Source organism: Piliocolobus tephrosceles, chromosome 13 (assembly GCF_002776525.5).
Source record: "Piliocolobus tephrosceles isolate RC106 chromosome 13, ASM277652v3, whole genome shotgun sequence".
NCBI lineage: Eukaryota > Metazoa > Chordata > Mammalia > Primates > Cercopithecidae > Piliocolobus > Piliocolobus tephrosceles.
This window is the reverse complement of record NC_045446.1, coordinates 117,847,654-117,869,000: the sequence shown is the minus strand read 5'-3', so window position 1 is coordinate 117,869,000 and position 21,347 is coordinate 117,847,654. Positions and strand designations below refer to the sequence as shown.

At 44.0% G+C, this 21,347-nt stretch overlaps 1 protein-coding gene across 1 annotated transcript in view; it reads right to left on the bottom strand.

Annotated features, from left to right (window-relative positions):
* Positions 1-3,555: 3,555 nt before the first annotated feature.
* Positions 3,556-21,347, bottom strand: part of FLI1 (Fli-1 proto-oncogene, ETS transcription factor) — a 119,721-nt gene continuing 101,929 nt past the window's right edge. Inside the window, exons 6-9 of the mRNA XM_023208624.3 lie at positions 11,350-11,415; positions 9,554-9,613; positions 7,603-7,650; positions 3,556-6,376 (exon numbers count right to left, since the gene is read on the bottom strand). Coding sequence (XP_023064392.1) covers positions 5,847-6,376; positions 7,603-7,650; positions 9,554-9,613; positions 11,350-11,415 — 704 coding nt within the window. The 3' untranslated portion in view covers positions 3,556-5,846. The remainder of the gene's footprint in view (positions 6,377-7,602; positions 7,651-9,553; positions 9,614-11,349; positions 11,416-21,347) is intronic.

Here is a 21,347-nt window from a genome sequence, read left to right as displayed (position 1 = left end):
TTGAATGTAAAGAGGAGTTGGCCCTCAATGAAGACAGTAAGACCTTGACAATAATACCTAGGAAATCTTGCAGTTTTCTAGTTCTTTTCAACATACAGAGCATTTTTATGTACATTATCCTACTTAACTCCGGTGATACCATTGTATAGTTATTATAATCATCCTCATTTTATAGATGGAAAAAACCAAGCTCCAAAACAGTAAGTTATAATATAGGCAGTGGACATGCTGGGCTTCATAACCAGGTTTTTTGGACTCTGGGCCTGTTCTTCGTGTACTCACTCATCATGTATTTACTGACCAGTTACGGTGTACTGCTGTCACTGCGGCAAATAGGACAGACAGTTCCTTTTCTCATGGAGCTAACAGGTGGCGTTAGGTCTGCGAAAAGTCTGAATCCAAGCTTGCAAGGAATAAAATCCCAGCTCCCAACCTTTATTTGTTAGCCGATAGAAAAATCCCATCCAACATTTCTGTCAAAGCACATTTTTAGCATTCCTTTATAACAATCTCAATTTATTTGCAACATCCTGCAGCTTGGCCACATGCTCCGCTGGCTTTAGGTGCACACACAGAGCCGAGGAAGGGCAAAATCCCAAGTGGGGCACTGGGAGGGCTGTGGATGGGGAAAATGCAAAGGTTCTCTGGAAAACCCAACTTATTCCTACTTTGCACCCATTTGGAAAATGTCTTTCTGACCACAAAACAAAAATGACACTGCACTGAACTCCCCAAACAGGGTGCCCACCAGTTACCCAGAACTTAATGAATGTTCTTGAAAAGTACTAGCCAATACTAGCAGATAATGATGATTATCCGTAAACCTCCTGTACAGCAGTCTGCAATGGGTCTTCCACACTGTTGTCCAATGCCTCATATAAACTCATGCAGGAGATACAACTCAGGTCCTACTTAATCGATGAAGACAAGTTACCCAGGAGATAGAAGGGCCAGCATTTAACCCGGAATTTCTGGCATTATATTCATTTTCATTTGTCTACTCAAATTGCCTCTTTCCTCCCACTAAGAAAACACATGAGTTAACTCAGCTAAAATGCAGAAGGTTAATCTAGCAGTTGTAGGTGAGTGAGTGGTCTCACTGGAAATTTTTCCTGTCTCCCTCTAGAGCTTTTAAGCCGAGTGTAAATTGACTATGTGTTTAGGGATTTACCAGCTTGAACAGACTGAAACAATTAGACAGGAGGCCACATCAGACTGAGAGAGAGAGAGAGACAGACCCCAGGCTTGTGGGCCCACATTCCTTTTAAAGCTTCCCTCCCTATCCTTTCTCAACTGGCTGAAACCTCAAGGTTTGACTGGCTAACCCACTCCCTCTCACAAGTGTCCATCCCCTGAGGGAGCCTGGGATTTGTAGTTTTGGAATCAGCTGGCCTTTCATAATCCCTTAGCTGGACTCCCTAGCTGAAGGCAAGTAGTGTCAATTTCAGTAGCTTTCCATGTGATGAAATGCCCAATGCGCTTTCTGCAAAACCTGCATTCCTTCGTGGATAAGAGCAAAGCTTCTGTATGCTCACCAGAACCCAGCCAGTCCCCTGGCCCCCGTCCCGGTTCTTATTACCTCTCCCATCCCTGCCCCCATTGATACAAAGCATCCTCTTACCTCGACCTCCTGAGGGACTTCTGGACACAAGCCCAGTGGTACTGTTGATGGTGGAGGAATTTCTGAGCGAGGGAGCAGGGCTGGGCAGCAGACAGCCATGCTTAAGGGTTGCTTTCCCCAAGCACATTCCCCAAAAGGACACCTTTTCAGGAGTTTGTAAGGCAACAGGTTTACATGATGCTTGTTAATGAACAGATATTGGAGGAAATATGGTAAGAAACCAAGTCCACAGAAACCACCTCTCACAGAAAGTACTGCATTTTGTTCTGTTTTTTATTTCTCCACTAAGCATTGCCTTGGGTTGGCAGTGCCTTGGCTTGGGGTGGAGAGAGGCTCCTTTCCTCCCTTGTGTTCTAGAACCTCCTGATCTCATTTGGTCTAAACTAGCAAACCTTATCTGAGAACCTCTTAATCCACTTCCCATTGTGTATGTTCATCACTCACTTGCATGCAGATATTATTGGTTAAGTAAGATAACAATCTTTTTAAGTGTTATTACATTTTCTAGTGGCTGTTGACTATTAAACATGTTTTAAAATAACAGATACTGAAAATAGGCCCGGTGTGGTGGCTCATGCCAGTAACCCCAACACTTTGGGAGGCTGAGGTGGAAGGATTGCTTGAAGCCAGGAGTTTGAGACCTGTCTGAGCAACATAGACAGACCCTATCTCCACAAATAAAATAAAGTAAAATAAAATAAATAGAACTTTCTTTGTGTGGGACTCAACAACATTTTTCAACACTGAAAAAAGATGACCTCTGCTATAGACTGACTGTGTCTGTCCCTTCTCCCAAATTCATATCCTGAAACCTAATCCCCAATGTGAAGATATTTGGAGGTGATTAGGGCATGGGGGTGGAGCCCTTAAGAGTGGGATTAATTCCCTTATGAAGGAGACCCCAGAGCACTCCCTTGCCCCTTCCACCATGTCAGCACACAGTGAGAAGGTTTCCTGTATGAACCAAGGCAAGGGCCCTCACCAGACACTGAATCTGCTGGTACCTTCATCTTGGACTTCGCAGCCTCCAGAACTGTGAGAAATAAAGCTCTATTTTTATGAGCCACCCAGTCTATGGTAGTTTGTTACAGCAGACCAAATGGACTAAGACGACCTCCCGCTAAAGGACTGTTGGCCAGTGTCCCAAACTGTGGGGAGGAATAGCTTCCATGAGAACCACTTGCAAGCCTGCATGCCCGCTTTGCTTGGCTAGCACTGCTTGTTAGATGGCAGAAACCTCATGGCACAGGCACAGAATGATCCAGTAGGGAAACGACTGGACTAGCAGCCAGGAGGGCAAAGATTCTGTTTGTCCTCTGTGACTAGTCAGCTGCATGCCCTGGAGCCAGCTAGCAAACGTTCAATCTGGGCATTGCAGGAGACTAAATGCCAGTCCTCCCTCTGTACAAAGGCTTATGAGGAGAAAATGGTGCCTCAGTCCTGTCAGCGAGTGGGCCGGCTTCTGAGGCGTAGGACAAATCACTGTGGAACATATTCAGGGGGCGAGATTTGGCTGAAGCTCGATGACTCTGTAGAGAAGATGAGCCTGAGCCAGTGTTTGAGTAGGACACATAAAGAAAACCTTTAAAAGGATGAACTAATGGGCTGAGCATCTTCTTACAGCACTCAGAAATATATGCCTCCATTTTCCCTAATGAATACTTTGCAGATTTCAAAATTGATGGGGAAATTGCGTGGCTGAGATGGAGATCTGCAAAAGAATTCAGCTAGATGGTTCTTACACACACCTGGCCTTCATCATTCCTCCTTCTATGCTTGGGCCACTAATACCAAGTTTTAATTTTCTCCTTTCTTAGAAGTCACTAGAAACCCAGTACATGCACACACACTTTTCTTCACTAAAGACTAACTTCTTTGTTTTGAGAGTTAACAGCAGAGGATGTTCCGTATAGAGAAAAATAGGAAGAAAACAGTAGAATTTTCGTTTCAATTTATTTTTATAACACCATTTAAAATGTTCTATTTTGTATTTGTTTTCTAGTATGAAGAATAATGGAACAGTTTGTATATATGATTTATAAATCAATGTGCATATGTTGAGAATATGTGCTTTACACAACTTTTTAAATGGCAGCATGCAAGATTAAAAAAAAAATTGGAGACCATTGTTCTGAAACACATCCCGTTTCATTTAGGTAGACACGTTGTCTTGAAGGTACTCAGTGTTACCCAAAGAAGGTTCTAGGATTACCAATGCTATGAGTCGAATTCCTTGCAAATCAAGGACTTCCCAGGTCTCGCTCTTTTCATTGTAAAATAGAGAAAATGAAAACAAGCTACCTAATAGTGAAGCAATTGGAGGCAAGTTTCTTCCTTGGGAAGAAAAATGACCTTAAAAATCTGCATGAGCCATAAAATCCTGGTCTGAGACCTGAGGGAAGCAGGGCGCTCATTCTCTGCGGGAGTAGCAGAAGGGGGCCACCTGGGTCTGAAGTGCCCCGGGGAGGCTGCAGAGTTAAATCTCACAGACACGTCTGGATAGACCAGCTCGCTTTGCTCTGTTCCTTACATACAGGTTATCCGTGGCCTTGGCTGCCACTTTATAAAACCCTTTTAGGCTAGAGGAAGATTTAAATACCACACAGGAAAAAACACTACAAACATCATCAACAACAATGAAAAACCACATTGATTTTATACCGTCTGCTGCACTGCAGTACGTACATTTGAAAAATTCTGGATAGTGCAGGAAGTAAATAGGAAAGTTCCCCAGAAAAAAAACCCTTTGACCTAACGGGGGCGGCAAATAAGAAAACCGTCCTCAGCGCTGAGAGAAGGAACCATTTATTTAGTCAAATTATTTTACAACATGGTCTTCATTGACAGTTGTCAGCTTAACACTTCATATAGTTAAAAAAGTCAACAATTACCTGCAAAATTATATATATTTTAATGTCTAAAAATATGTTGCATATATAGAGCAGGAAAATCCCTCCTCTCCACAAGGGAAAGTTTTGTTGTTTTTCCCAGAGCTGTGATTATTGCAGTACTGTGACACACATTTCCAAAGCATTAAAGGTCTAAATGGATTATCTTTCCTTGCTTGTGTATGCCTGTTAAATAACTGTACCAGTGCTTTGCTTTCTCGTAAGTCAGTGACTTAAACAGCCCTGTTTCCTTTTCAGCAATAGTCATATTATGCTTTTTAAAAACCAGCTATAAAAACGTACAAACAGCCCAAATGTACAGATTGATAAAAGATGTACAAATTACATTTAAAAAAAAAAAATAACAGCGACTGATTCAATAGTAAAACTGCTTTTGTGACCGAGGTCAACTCGTTTATTTATTCTTAATTTTTAATTATTTATTTTTAATACTGTGAGATCTAGGAAAATAACTCTGCATAATTTATACAGTAAGTTGCCTTCTGATTGGTTGACCCTGGTCGGATGGTCTGACAAGCGCACAGCGCTTGCGAATCTGTTTGAGTTTAGAAATCCCTACAACTTTTCCAAGTTCTGGGACCCACTGTCATCATTTAAAAAAAAATAGTTATTTACTTCCCCGTCTTTCAGGAATGTATGTATTTGCATTAAAATTTCTTAGTTCATATCTTGACTATTTCTAGAGAGAGTGGTCAGTTGAGTGCATACTGTCCACTGAGGGGGATTCTGCAATGCCCTTGATGACTTAAACACACACACCTTCTTTCCATCAAATTCCAGTTGGGTGAAAACTTCACTGGCCTTACAATCAATGTTCCAGTTGCCATCCACTGAATTCGGTCCTCCTAAAATTAGATTATAAGCTTCCCACCTCTATTTTCACTAAATCTCAAACCAGAACATGACTGGTTAAGTCTATGATTCTGTGTCGTACTGAACCCCTAATGAGACCCGTGTATTGATAAGAAACTGCTTTGGTCATAAAAACATAAAGAAAATGTACAGCTTCTTTCTCAGAACCATGACATAACCATTCCAGTAATTTTCATATGCAACTCACAAGATGCTAGGAGACTGAGAATTCAAACTGGCATACTGGCCCATGGAATGATCCATCTCTTTGTTCAGGTAGAGGAAGCAAAAGTTACCAACATTAAAAAAAATGTTTTTAAAGAACAAATACAAAGGTTCTATCCAACAAGAAAGAACATCCAGTTTTGTCTTCTCTTCAAGGCCACATATGTCCTGTAGAGTCCAAAGCATCCAGTAAGTGTGCAGGATGGGCTTCAGCTAGAAGGCCACTGATGAGTAAGCTTCTAGTAGTAGCTGCCTAAGTGTGAAGGCACATGGGTGTTAGGATGGCGGGGGACGTTGGGGTTGGGGTAGATTCCCCCCGTGGGGGAGGTCCAGTATTGTGATGCGGCTCCAAAGAAGCTGGAGGAAGTGACAGGCATGGAGGATGGATGGGGAGGGACAAAGTTCACCTTCTGCTGGTGGGCATGGTAGGAAGGCATGTAGGAGATGTCAGAAGGGTACTTGTACATGGACGACTCGGTCGGATGTGGCTGCAGAGCCTGGGCAATGCCATGGAAGTCAAATTTGTAGGCATATCTTTTGCCGTGCACTTTGGTCATAATGTTTTTATCATAGTAATATCGGAGGGCCCGGCTCAGCTTGTCGTAATTCATGTTGGGCTTGCTTTTCCGCTCGCCCCAGCGCCTGGCCACCTCATCGGGGTCCGTCATTTTGAACTCCCCGTTGGTCCCCTCCCAGGTGATACAGCTGGCGTTGGCACTGTCGGAGAGCAGCTCCAGGAGGAATTGCCATAGCTGGATCTGCCCACTTCCTGCAGGCCGTGAGGCAAACGGGAGAGAACAGAACACCTCAGTCCAGAGAAGGCAGAACCCAGTTCCCTAAATGCAGGGAGCTTCTCATCCTTTTAAAGAAACCTTTTGTTTCCTTTGACATGGGGATCGACCTGACAAGCCCTTCTTCTCACTGTTGATTTGCCTTTCTGCTTGCCTTGGAGACGGGTATCATAAGCCAGGTTAGATCCTAAGATGCTTTGCCCCAAGGCCTGGTAAATGGAATGTGGGAAGTGAGGTGCAACCTCTGCCCAGAACTAGCTGTGTGATCTTAGGTGAGCGACATCCTCCCTCAACCCCTTTGGTAAGGCTTTTGAATCTCTTCATCTAGAAAGGCCTGAACCACTGTCTGATTTCTAATTAGTGGTCAGGTCCCCCAGGGAATTCCCTTTCAGCAATAAAGAGTCAGGGGCAAGGCATGACTGTGGGAGTCATTGGGAGAAGCTGCCTCACGAGCTTTAGCTTTTGGCCCCTGGCAGGTCCTACAGCTTGGCTTGCAGCTCTAAGTTCTGCAGAGAACTTGTGCAGAGAGAAAAATACCCAGAATATGCTGGGTGGCTTCTTTGTCCTCTGGCAGGAATGTCCAGGCATGAAGGAATGGGTAGGGAGAGTCCCTGGGATGGGAGGGTGAGGGGACCACACTACTGCAAGAGCCTGCTAGCTCCCAATCTCGATGGACTTGGTTTAGAAGGATCCTCTTGAGAGTTATTTTTGATACTAAATCTTTAAAATACAAGGTCAAATTGACTATATCTGCAACTTTTCCGGGACACATCTTTTTTTATAAGGCCAGATAACTCAGCAACACTTTCTAAAATCACAAATAAAGCACTTTGGAATATTTATTAATTTGTGCCTTGCATGTGGGAGACAACAGAGAGCTGAGTGGAGTTGTCTTCTTTTTCTTTCTTGCCCATTTTCTCCAATTGAAACGCCTACCTGTGCCACTTATTACTTAGCTACACCTAAGTGCACATATGCAGTGCTAAAGTGTTTATTCCCAGAAGCATCCTCAGCTGATGAACCTTGACACTTCATAACAAGCCCTGACCTCTTGTTCACATGCTCCAGAAACAGATACTGAACATTTCAAGGAAAGAGGCGTATGTTACTCCCCACTCAGGTGTCTGGACAGAAGTCTCTGTGACTTCACAAAGCTACGAAACATTCTGGCAAAAAAAAGGCTTGCAGGCCAAGGTAAACTCACCAGGGTTGGCTAGGCGACTGCTGGTCGGGCCCAGGATCTGATATGGATCTAAGGAAATAAAAAAGGAAATTTGCTGCAGTGTTACTAAAAATATGACAACCGCCATAAGAAAACCATAAGGGTTTATAGTTTTATTTCAAGATCACGGGAAAGACTGATTTCAGAAAACTTTACTGCTTTTATTTGCAGATCTCAAAGATCTTCATGACATCTTTGGTCTTCATCTCAATAATTACAGAAACAACAAAGAATAGGAACAGGATTACTTTTTCTTATTTGGCATCTAAAATGTGCAGATTATGTTGTCATTACCCAAGGCAAAACAGTGAAAACATTTGGAAAGGAACTGGCTAATATTCAATGATACAACGGACAGCTGACTCCATGAGCTTAAAGAAGGTCTCATGGTTACTGGTCTTTCATAGCTCTACCTAATACTAACAACCTTATTCATCTGTTTTTTAAAAGGTAGCATGAAAAACACGTGCCTAGAAACCAAGCAGCCTGGGTTTCAGCAGCAGCTATGTGATAAACAAATAACCTGTTGGACAATTTCTGGGAATCAGTTTTCTCATCTGCCAAATGAGTGGGTTGGGCTACTGGATTCCTCAGTTTTCTTCTAGTATAACACTCTGTGATTTGAAACTTAGAAATGTCAGCACAAACCGGAGTTTGTATTTTAGCTATAGAATGACTATTCTTAAAAATCTCAGTTTACTCAAAACATATGTGTTCATTTAGCCATGAAAAAGTCTTTGCAATATTGGTTTAGGTGAGAGGTTTATCTCCTTTTTCGTTAGTTGAGGAAATCATGGTAGAGAGCTGGGTCTCGACTTGGCACAATTGTCATGTATTTTGTGCAATTTTGCTATTTTTTTCAACTATAATTACAATTTTAAAAATACCAATATGATTTTTGGGTTTCTACTTAGAACCATAAATTAACCTCAAGGGTCCTTAAGCCCATTGAGACCATCCTTTCTCATCCACATCATTGATATGATAACTAAAGTATTTTTGGCAGGTGATGCCTAATGCATAATTTTGTTGTTATTGGACAGTCTTTAAAACTCTCTACATCTGACTTATGATCCACAGTCAGCAAATTTTTTCTTAACCTTCCAGGTGAAATGTCAGTTGATTTTCTCTTGCTCTGCCTTCTGTGGAGATGTAGAACAATGTTTGCCTACCCCAAAGCAAATGACTTGTTCAGAACTTCATCTCAGCTGCATCACATAAGAAGATAGAGAGAGGAGCTGGGGCTTGGGCACAGCAGCTGTCTTCAGATACGCAAAGGATTTCGGAGAAAGCAGGAGAAAGGCTTCTCCAGAAAGCAAAGCTTGAGCAGAAATTCCAGGAGGCGGACTTTGGGTCAGATAGTGGAATTGGGCCCAGCTAGAGAGTCAATGCCCTGTTTTACTATAAGCACAAGTAAGGTAGAGGTGAGGGTATGATAGACCCAGAAATCTCCAAGTTCCTCTCCAATACGGAGCCTCCAAGTCTACGGCTTTAAAAGTTCCTCTGCCTTAATTGTTAAGCCGACCCAGCACAGGGTGGGGATATTTCTGAAAGTAAGGTTTGGTGAAGTATAAAAGGCTTGGACAGGAATTGGGGGGTCTGGGATTATAGCTCTATTTCTTTCATTAACCAGCTGTATGGTTTTTAGCGAGTCACTTCACCTCGCTGGGCCTCAGTTTCTTTATTTAACAAAATAAAGCATTGGAACAGTTCATCTTCAAGTTCCTTTCACCTTTGATATTTAACAAGTCTCTACTTGATTTCAGTACCTGTTACTTCGTTCACAGGCCTATTAGGGTCAAAGATAGACCCTCTTTGAGAGAAATAAGAGAGAACATATGTGGTATATTGTTTAAAGCCTCCATCAGTTGACCATGTGGAATCAACAACTGTGCAGGAAGCAAAGGAGAGATTACATATCCCGGGCAGGTACCTGGCTGGGGCCGTTGCTCTGTATTCTTACTGATCGTTTGTGCCCCTCCAAGGGGAGGACCTGTGGCAAGAGGGAAAGAGATGCAGTGAGTAGGACCCAGCTCCCCCAAGGGAGTGAGATGTCTTGACAGATACGCTTTCTCACTCATTCCTTCAACCACTCTCCACTGACTCATTTATTCATCTTGTTTTAGAAACATTTACCTAGAATCTGCTACGTGCTGGCCCTGTTCTCCATGCTGGAGATTCAGGAATGAACAAGCCATTCCTAGTAAAACTTGCAATCCAATGGGAGAGACAACAACAAACACATTTTAAAATTCTTAAAATTTTGTGTTTGCTCAAATGTCACCTTTTCATGTTCAAATTTTTAAAAAGTAAACCAACAGTAGAGCATCACTGATGGTACTGAGGCTGTGGATTTCATTTACAAATCGGAAAGTTGGATAAGTCCTGACTGAGAAAGTGACATCTGAGCAAAGATCAGATGCTTCGTGGTGTCCCTGTCTTGTGAGTTTCCTCCTTGGTATCTCTCACACACCCTTTCCATTCCCACGATCACTTCTGCGTTGCAGATCTGTGTTGCTTCTTGCATGGTTTGTGGCTTAGTCTGACTGGTGTCCTCATTACTCTTCTCTCTCCCCACAATCCACCATGCAAGCCACTGTTCAAAACCTTTGTGACTCCTCATTGCCTAAAGAACTAAGGCCTATCTTCATAGCATCATTTACGATTCTGTTTCTTACCTTTCCAGACTTCTTCTGCATCACACATCCTAAACTCCAGGAACCTGAGGTCCTCTCTGACTGTCAGACATGCCAAGCTGATTTCTTCCCCAGCCCACACTGCCACAGGTCCAAATCCTGCCTCTCCTTCCAGAGCTGACTCAAGTGCTACCAGGTCCACAAGCCTTCCTTGATACCAACCAGATGAAAAGAGTTCTGTGTGTGCGTGGTTTCTTTCTCCCGCTTATGGGACCAGTGCATGTCTGATTCATCTTTGTGAATCTTATATTGCCAAATGTCATGTGCAGAGTAAGTAAATAATTAATACGCATAATTGGAAGGGGTCTTGGTTATTGTTTGGGCATTAATTTGTAACCCCAACCTCTTTCTTGAAAGAATTCCCTTTACCACCTGCTCATGTGCTTCATATTTTGCTTCCTAGGCATGGCAAGATTGATTTCTGGTACAAGAGTTCATGAGTCATTCTTGCCCCTTATTCCCTTAATGGGAGATATTGGGTAGACTTCGACATGCCATCATCTCACCACTTGGTGGAGAAATTGATGTCCCAGATTCCCCCGGCATCTCCTCATCAGGGATGGAAGATGTGGAGAAGATGGCGGGGGTCTGAGACATCAATTTCTCCACCAAGTGATGATATGTTGAAGTCTACCCAGTATCAAGGGGGATGGGGAAATTGGTATGACTTAGCCTCAACAGTTAGGGGAGCAAAGTTATAGAGAGTCATTATCTTGATTTAAATAACAGAAGCCACAGCCAGTGACAGTGGCCATTCATTGGTATAGAACCTTGTCTCAAGAAAACCTTCAAACTTCCAATGTTCTAAAACTGAGTGCAATGAAACAAAACTCAAAAATCTAAATGAAAATCTCATACCATCTTTCAAGGACTGGGTATCATGGAAAGGCCCTAAATTGGCAAATAATTTTGATGTCTACTCAAAAAGCAGGGAAACAAATGTTTGCTGCTCTCCTGTATCTTATGATCCTGTTCTCCAACCCCGTCCTCAGAAACATGCTTTCCTCCAAAGAATTATCAGACATTTACTTACTTTTGTTGAGGCCAGAATTCATGTTATTGCCCCACGCTCCTCTTCTGACTGAGTCATAAGAAGGGTCTAATGAACAATAACAAATAGGGGTACATTAGCATCGCCTGCTCCTCAGAAAAGTTGCATGAGCATTATCTGTAGTGATCAGGAGAAATAAAATTCACTTCAGCAATGGCTTTTAAAGCATCCCTAAATTCTGGAAATGTACTCACCCCCTGGGGTTGGGGTGGCGGAAAGAACCTTAACGCTCTTTGAGAAGATCTGGGAGCCAAAGTAATGGGAAGAACCCTGAATGTGAAGTCAGAGGATTGGTTCAACTTCTCTCCCTGACACTATTTGTTGTGAAACCTGGGATAAATCAAAAGTCTCCTCTGGGCTTCAATTTTCTTTAATGTGGAAATAAAAATTTATGTTTTATCTACCTTACGGGGTTGTGGAAATGACCAAATGAGATAACATATGGAAAAGCACCTTATGAAGCTTTCTACAAATATAAACTGACACAAGGTTAGACATTTTTTAAATGTCCATAGTTCTGAGGCAAAATCCTTCAAGCAGCTCTGAAGAGTAGGCAAGATCTGGACTGGGTGAAAGGCCCATAAAAAGAGTGTCTCAAAGCCCAGGGCCATGACATTCCTGGGGGCCAACTCCAGTCCCCGATTTCAGGACATGGATGATGTGGGATGACATCACAGGGGTGGGAGCACATTCCAGGCTCTCTGAGGGCTCTCGGGCTTTTCTATTGACAGTGGAGAGGACTGAGCTGATGATCACAGAGAAAGGGAAGAGGCCAGAAATGTGGCTGGGAGAGGGGCTGGATCAGGAAATGAGTGGATGGAGACCTGCTCCCCACCTGGGCATGACTAAGGGCTTGCTTCTCGATTGTCTTGGAGAATACTCCTCAAATGTGAACTTCTGTGATCGTAACCTCTTTCTTGAAAGATTCCACATGCTTCCATAAACGTGCTCAGAAATTGATTAACTAACTAGCTGGAAACTTCTTCCTTCCCTTTCTTGTGGTGGAGTCCCATTGAGACATTGAGCAGGAATAGCAGAGGAGCTTGAGGATACAGAATTATGACTTTCAAAGTCATTCCATGAACAACAAAGAAACCATAAAAACCATCTGAACAAATGGAGCACAAACCTCATCAAACAAGAGTCTGACAGGGTGAAACACAAAACATGCTCTTCAGCCCCTTCTGAGCCTCTCAAACAAATTAGAATAAGAGTTGGGAGATGGGTGGACTCTGATTGCCTGGCCTCATTGTTTCTGGCTAAGAAGATCCAAAAAACAGGGACTTTTTTTTGTGGAAAAATCCACGTGCAGATGCACATTCCTCAAGGCTCTGGAAAAGCCAGTTCAGTTTTAAAATTACAGTCTTTAGCAACTGGCATGAAAAGCAACACAGAAAGTGAGGGGGATGGGATAGGGAGGAAGGGCAAGGCAGGGGACAAAAGAGAGAGGCAAAGCTCCACTCCTGTTTTTGTTTTTGTTTGACTTTTTTTTTCTTTCCTAATTCCTCCTCTAAAGGGATGCTTCTTGCTTAAAAACAAACAAGACAAATGAAAAACCAGCTTGTTTGCAAGCTTGGAATGAGGTGGAAGGCTCTGATGGGCATTTTCTGAGATGTCTTGCTGAGGAAGTGCAATGTTGGCAGTGGCAGAACATTTTTCTTTGAGCAGGAGGAGGCTGCTGCTTAGGCCTCCGGTAATAGATTTGGGACCAACTTCTACACTGCATTGTGTGCATGGCCAGGGAGTGGGTGTGAAGTAATAGGAAACACGTTTCTTGTCCTTGCATGTGAGTATGAGAGGGTAACTGCGATTGTGAGGAAACACGGGTCATGTGCCTAAGGCGTGGAGGAAACACAGAGGGCTCCTGGAGGTTGAGGGAGAGGTGAGTGGAACTAGGGCTGAGAGAGGGGAGTGTATCAGGCAGGAACAAGGCAGAGGTGGGTGGCGAGATGTCAAGGTGAGGTCTAGAGACAGCCATGGGAGGAGCTGTACCACTGAAGGAGAGCAATGTAGAGGGAGAGAAGAGAGGGCCGAGGCATGTTCAAGGTCTTGCTGATGGTAGCTCAGTAAACTCTGTGACCTTGGCACTGCAGGCAGTGGGAACTAAGGGAGATTTTGTGCACGCAGCCATGCTAGAAAACAGGGTGTGGTGAAGAATGAGCTTGTGGTGGTATGTGGGGTGGATCCCAGGGCCTGGGGGAAGGAGATCATTCTAGTGGGAGCAGTACAGAAAGTAGAAGAGAAGTGACAGACTCAAACAAAAAGAAAAAAAAAATCACTAAATTCCAGGAATCGTATATGTCATCTGAACTTCTGACTTGACTTCTGACTTACTGCATGGATAAAATCTGTCTCAAGTTTTTCTAAACATTTTTTCTGCTCAATCATTAGTGTACTGAAGGCTTCAACCCTCTCTGAAAGCTATCTGGTAACCACTCAAAATTATTATTTTTTGGGGCCTAAATTATGGCCATGGCTATAGTTATCACTGACTTCTTATCAGCTTTTCTCCCTGTTCTCTTATTCTAGTTCCAGGGACAGAGCAGACATGCAAAAATCTGAAGGCATGACAGAATTCCCTGTCACCAACAGAGGGCAGATGACCATGGGATTTTCCCGTAGCTCTGAGTGATGGAGCCTGGTTGAAGGTGTGCCTTATCAGAGCAGTGGCTTGGCAGCCCCATCTTTCTGTGATGCCCCAGGGCCTTAGGAAGGAGGCAGCGTTTGATGGGGCAGTGTGTCCACAGGCCCACCTGATGGCAGAAGCCTGGCTAACAGGACTTTGGAAGTCCCAACCAGTGCTACAGTCCTCACATAGGTGAAAAAAGGAAGTGACAGAAACACAGAGGCCGCCCAGCACTCAGCCTGAACTGTGCTCTCACTGTGAAGTAATAGAGTCATAAATAGCAACAGGCCATGCCCTAAGCTGGTGTCTTCATCCAGCGTCCATCCCAGCAGCCTGTGGAGTCAGAGTAGCAAAGACCGCAGGCCTCCCTGTCATTTCTTTTTCATTCCCAAGTAACTGCATGGAAGATCCTCCCACTGGTACCTGGCTGCACAAAGGACAGCCTGAGCCCATTGGCTCTAGGTTTTAACAAAAGCACTCCGTAGGCTCTGGGGCTCGAAGAGACGTCTGGTCAATGTAAGATTTAAGTTAAAACCAGCATTTTCAGAGCAATTTCTGCTCCAAACAAAAAGCATGAAGATGCAGAAGGCCAAGAACTAAAGTCTTGCATTCTGCCCTAGGGGTATGAAGAACCAGGCCAGTCTTGCAGAGTAAATGAGATACCCAAGTAAACACCCAGCAGAGTGCCCAGCACAGAGGCGGCCTCAGTGGATGTTAGCAATCAAGAATATGGTTTGTGTCATAGACCAAAAAAATTCAGACCCAGAAACATGTCGGGCAGCCTCCCAAATCCACATTAATTCCCTCCTCCCCGCAACTCCCTCATCCTCCTTCCTCTGCTCTTCTATTTCCACTTATCGCATAATTTAATCAGTAATTAATTAGTGTTTGTCGTTTATGGTTCATATCCCCCTCCCTCCTGAACATCAGGTCCGTAAGAGTAGGGATGTCTGTTGGGTCGGATATATCCAAGCACTTAGAACAGGCCCCCACACAGAGTTAGTAGACTGTAAGTATTTGTTGAATGAATAGATAAACTTGGCCAATATTTTCTCCTACTTGCTACATATACATAATTCTTCTTATTGTTCATGATATCACTAGTTGAAGAGAACCCAGTGCTCCTACCCTGACTTCACTAAATTAAGCCTCTGGCATAAGATTTCCATCTGGGGTATTAAGGGGTAAAGACTGCATCACTCCTGTGTCCCCTCTGAGTAGAGTGGATCACAATCCACCTATTTATGAGGCATAGGCTAAAAGCTTGTTCCCACAGGGAAATCAAGGCCTGAATGCTGCTTGGTGAAGTGATGTGCATTTTGTGTGTTTTTAACAACGTCATTGTTGAAGAGAGGGTTCATTTTTTTTTTCCTACTAAAAGTCACTCAAGAAAAATTCAGCAGTGTGGTTATCTCCAGTCCCCAACATACACACAGAGCTATGTCTATATCCTGAATGCAGAAGTCTGGACCAGGGAGCCGACCCAGTGGCTCACATCCCCACACAAACCCCCTTGCAGAGCTACATGAGAGCTCCTGCCCCAACCGCCCGTCAGCGCATGGAGTGCGGCTTAGGAGGGGTGAGCTTGCTGTGAGAAGAAGCCTGAGCGTGCATGGAGGCCCTCTAGAATGTGGTGTCTGGAGTCTGCCTCCCAAGAACGGACTTCTGGAAAGACAAACTTGAGGTGGCAGCCAAAGGCCTAGTATGTAAAAATGTGCCTGTCGGCACCAGTGCACCAGTTGACAATCTCCATCCATTTCCATGGTGGCAGATGGCTTAATCAGCAGACAATCACACTGGTTCTGACAAACTCACTTTTCACCGTAGTGAAGGCCGACACCTTGGCTTTACAGAGTACCAAGATAACAGATCTTATTACTGTGATTCCTTTTCAGAAGAGTGACCCAAAGAGCTTTGCCTGGAGTTTCTGGTTTCAGGCAGTCCTGAGATCAACTCTTGCCAAAGCAAAGAGGCCAGAGCCTCATTCTGGAGAATGAAGACATTGCCAGCCATTGTGGATAATTCAGCCTCACATATATGATGTCCTTAACAGTATCACCATTATGTGATGCTTGGTGGGGCAGAATTTGACACTAAATGGCCTCTTAGATTCCAGGAGAGCCTCCTGGGGTAGAGAAATATGAGCATGGAGATTTTTTTCCTACGAAGTCTCTGTTGGAAGGAGAAAGCTGTTTCTGGACATGACCCTCTCATAGACATACCAGTGTTAACTCAGCTTCTGTGTGAAGCTTTTAACCTGGTCCTAGAAATATGGCCAGACATCTCTGGGAAGATACTTCCTTCAGCTCTGATGCCTCAGCTGTCTGAAAGCCCAAACGTCCCCGCCGGCATGCAGCACTCCACCTTGTGACCTGACTGGAGGCCAGCAACACAGCGACATCAGCCCACAAAAGCCTCTCTCTTCATCCCCTGTGTCATAAAACCTTGCTCTCAATGGCTGGGTGGAAAAAGATGAATTTTCCCCAAAACTTCTCATTGAATTTCTGGTTGCCGCTGAGAAGGCTGGCAGCACCTAATCCTGTTTATCCTTGGAAATCCTGGCTTCTGAATGCAGACCTTTCAGCCGAGCCAAGCAATGGGCAAGGCTGCTCATGCTCCCAGCAGAGCAGGGGCCTTTGGTAGCCAGAACCAGACATCCTTTCTTGAAAGAATGAAGATGCACAGGAGAAATGCTCAAATCAATGGTAGCCCGGAGACCCAAAGCCCTCAGCTTCCTCAGAGAGCTACGCCCACGAGGAGGAAGATTCACTCTGACTCTGACAGGGAAGAACCTACAGGTGAGCAGTGGTCTTTGTCGTTGGGCTGTCCGACAGGTTATGACATGTCCTGGTCAAGGGCTGGACTAGGTGACCCCCTAAAACCCCGTCTCCGTCGGAGGTTCTGTACTTCTAATAGGTCCAGTCTTTGGGGAGGAGCAGCCTCTCCCAGACACCAACCCTGCAGAAGCTGCTCTCCTCTAAGCGTTCCTTCGTCCTGCGCTCCACCCGCCAGACCTACTGTGCCGCCCGAACCTTCCCAACCCACAGCTCAGGACCAGCTTCTTGTCTGCTGCAGTCTCTGCTCCTCAAGTCCCCACCCTCAGCCCTGCCCCGAGGCAAAGTAGACGAAGGGCCTAGGATGTCATCATGAAAGAATCCTTTCTCTCTGGTGGGCCTGGGGATTATTTGGCAGTTAGGAGATGGGACTGAACGATCAGTTAACCTGGGATTGAAATCCCAGTGGCAGACATTGGCCTTGTGGAGTGACCTTGGTCATGTTGCTCTGCTGCTTTGAACCTCCAGTTCTGCTTCTCTGAAAAGCATTAATAACAAGTGCTTTCTACGGTTGCTATGAGGATTAAATAAACATGTGCTAAATGGTGATTTTAAAAATACACACCATATACATGTAGTCTATCCAATCCTGCTTGCCCCTCTACCATGCTTATCTTGGTGAGATGAGGTTACCACGTTCATTGAGGAAGGCCTTGAAAAGGAAGAGAAGCCTGGGGGCTATAAAGGAGGAAGGACAGTTTTATTTCTGTGCTCCTAGAACAGTGATTCCCAAATTTAAATAAAGTTTGGCTCTCAGGCTGGGTGTGGTGGCTCATGGCTGTAATCCCAGCACTTTGGGAGGCCAAGGTGGGAGGATCACTTGAGGCCAGGAGTTCAAGACGGCAGTGAGCTATGATTACACTATTGCACCCCAGCCTGGATGACAAAGTGAGACCCTGTCTCCAAAGCAAAAAAAATAAAAAAAAAAAAAAAAATATATATATATATATATATATATATATATATACACACACATATATATATATATATAAATAATAATAAAAATAAAATAAAATAAAATAAATCATGGCTTTCTTTTAAAAGAAGAGGTGGATTATTATCCTGGACCCTGGTTTGAGAAATCCCAACCCAGAAGACAGACAGAGCTGATGGCTATGGGTGGTCTGCCTGGATGTTAGGCGTAGGCATTACCCAGCATCCTCCTTCCTCCCCTACTGTCAGGTGCCAGAGTCTCTGCCCACCTGGCCTTGAAGCTCAGGACCAAGTCCTCACTGCATCCCACCATTCTAGCGGGGCTATTCAACCTTCACTTCAGTGGCATCTTACATCCCAAAGAGCAACAGAGGAGCTTGGCATCCACTGAGACCTTGGAAGAAGGAAAATATCCAAGGAACGCTTTCCCCAAACTTGGAACTCACAGGGAAAAAACATCCTGGATCAGGTTTCCTTTGCTTAAGGATCTTGTCCTGGAATCCAACAGCCCCTCTGCCTCGGAGCCGACCCTGCTGCGTGGAGCATAATGGAGGTACTGTTGAAGATATTAGATGGGCAAAGGGAAAAAAAGACCTAGGAGGAAAAGGCTTGGAAGAAATGGCTGACTTTTAAATATGAAAAGCGTGGAGAGTGAAGTGGCACATTTGCTGGGCACAGCCTTGCCATGGCCACGTGAGGCTCCCTGCTGAGGCTGGGCCCTTCTTCTATTTCATTTCTCCCACAGGCTCTGTGTCTGAGTGACACAGATGTCTAAATGACCTATTTATTTTGATAAGGCCTCAAAGTGGGATTTTGGGGCCAGCCTCATGTGGAAAAGCAATTCATACTGACTAGATTAACTGGGTGTTTGCCAAAATTTCCTTCCATATTGGGCCATGTAGACGCAACTAAATTGCATACCTCTTAGGTCAAATCTGCCTCTGGTTTAAGAGGATTCTAGGTAGGAAAAAGAAAACATAACAGTTCACTTAGGTAATCAGGCTTGAGGATAAATGAGAGGCGGTTTATGCACAACCCCCTCTGCCCTGCTCTGACCCTCATGGTTGCAATGTTGACAGTGAGGTTGCCCTTCTTCTCCATGGCCATAGGTGATACACTCTTGTGTCTGTGTAACATTCAGCTTGTATGTCCTTTGCTTTCAAAGTTCTGCAGGTCAAGGCTCGCTGGTGAGTTGTCTTGTGTCTACTGCCCATGTCCCGCTTAGCCTTTGAGTGTAATTCTTTGTACACTTGTGTCCCTTGCTAGGTGATCATCTTTAGGAAGAGGGGCTGTATCTTAATCACCTTTGTTCCTCTCAAAAACTCATTCTTGCCCCTCACTGTCACCAACTTACTGGATTTAATCAATGCCTTATGTCCCACCACACATTTATTCATTCAACAAAGTTTTACTGAATGTCTACTATCGTGCCAGACACTTTTATGTGCTGAGAATACAACAATGGCTAGACAAACGTCCTTCCCCTGTGGAGCTGACATTCAAGACAAATAGTAGATTACATTGTATATTAGAAGGTGATGAATGCTATGAAGAAGAGAAAACCAGAGGAGGGAAATAGGCAGTGCAGGGATGGGAGGGCTTCTCTGAAAACATATAATTTGAGCAAAGACTTGATCTAACATTATGAAAACAGAGCTCTACATACTTCCATAATTTTATTTTGAAAAGTGACAGATTGCCCGACATTGGTCTCAAAGTCCCTCTGGAAAGCCAATTCCTTTTCATTAGTTCTTGTATGAGTGAGAGTTGTTTATGTTGTAGGATAGCAAAGTTAGCTAAGAAACTTGACAGCATCTCTTTGACGTTTGGGAGAGGAATAGTGAAAGGTGAGATGAACCCCATCTTTTAAAGACTCAAGCACTTTTCGCATATTTCGAATCAGACGATTGTCAAGTCTGAGGTCTTGGATTCACGTTGAATTAGAATGGCCATTCAAATCAAGAAACTTTAAATCCCAGCACTTCCCACGATTTGCCTTTTGACCTATGTCTGAAGTACTTTGCAGGAAAGGACAAGTTTCTGGGGCCAGTGTAGCAGAAGTAGACAGGTAACTTCATCCTGAAGGAGCACTACTTCTTTTGTTTGTTTGTTTGTTTTGTTTTGAGACGAAGTCTTGCTCTTGTGCCCCAGGCTGGAGTGTGATGGTGCGATCTCGGCTCACTGGCTGGAGTGTGACGGCATGATCTCAGCTCACTGCAACTTCCATCTCCTGGGTTCAAGCAATTCTTCTGCCTCAGCCTCCTGAGTAGCTGGTATTACAGGCGCCTGCCACCACACCTGGCTAATTTTTATATTTTTAGTAGAGACAGAGTTTCACCATGTTGGACAGGCTGGTCTTGAACTCCTGACCTCAGGTGATCCACTCACCTTGGTCTCCCAAAGTGCTGGGATTATAGGCATGAACCACCGCGCCCGGCCAGGAGCAATCCTTCTTTTGTGGCCTGGCAGGTGAGCAGGAAACACTTCAGTCCCTGAGCTGTGCATCCACACATCAGACAGAGCACAGTCGTTAAAAGAAAAAGAACCATCAAGTTTTGGTAGGTGGAACGTGGTCTCACTTATTATATCACAGAATCAGAGGCTCCTTTTTAGACTGGAAGGACTTCAGACATTATCTAAACCAGACATGCAAATTAGCACAGGCCCAGAGGCCCAAAGCCTGAGAGAAAGCATATGTGGCCATGTAAGAATTTTAATAGAAATTGAAATTATGACTCATAGCAAAAAACTGCCTCTCTCTAACCTCCTCTAGTATATTGGGCAGGGCTGATAATTATTTTGCAGACAGGCCCAAAAGGCCAAAGACTTCTTGAGCTCAAAGATTTTTCAAAATGATACCAAGAATGATTTTCATCTCTTTGGAAGAGTGATACCTAAAACTTATCAAGCATAGGATCGTTTGTGGTGTTACCAAGGGCTCTTAAAGATTCTTCATGGGAAGAAATTCCGTAATTTCTCATGAATCCATTCCAAACAGGGAAATGGCTCATGGCAAAGGAAAGAACTCCGGGCTGAGGGGTCAGAACTCCTTGCTTTGCCTCTCATCTCTGTCAATTATGAGCTGTGTGGTCTGAGGCAAATGACTTAACTTCTCTGAACCTCTTAGTGAACCTCTCTGTAAAAGGTAGATACTTGGCAGGGGCAGCAGAGAGTGGTGTGATTATTCTTAAATTTAAGAGTTTGGAAAAGCAAATAGCACACTGGATCCTCACAGGGATCTTTTGAGAATAAATGAGACCGTGCATATGAAAATGCTTTCTATACTCTAAAGCATCCCACAGAATTCTAGCTGATACCGTTTTTCAGAGTTTAGTTTATGAGACATAAGAAGTTAATTTTTCTTGTGTCAACCAGAGCTAATTTCTTCTGGTTCTTCCTTCACTGGAGCAGGATTGAGTAAATATTCAATGGTATTTACTGAATATCTACAGGGCTGGAAGAAAAGAGCCAGGAGAAAACTCACAATTAAAGACCACAAGGTAATCTGTAATTAGGTCCATAAATAGCCTGTAAATGAGGTGAGGCTCTGAGAAGAGACTATAGTCTTAAGGAGGAATAAAAATGTA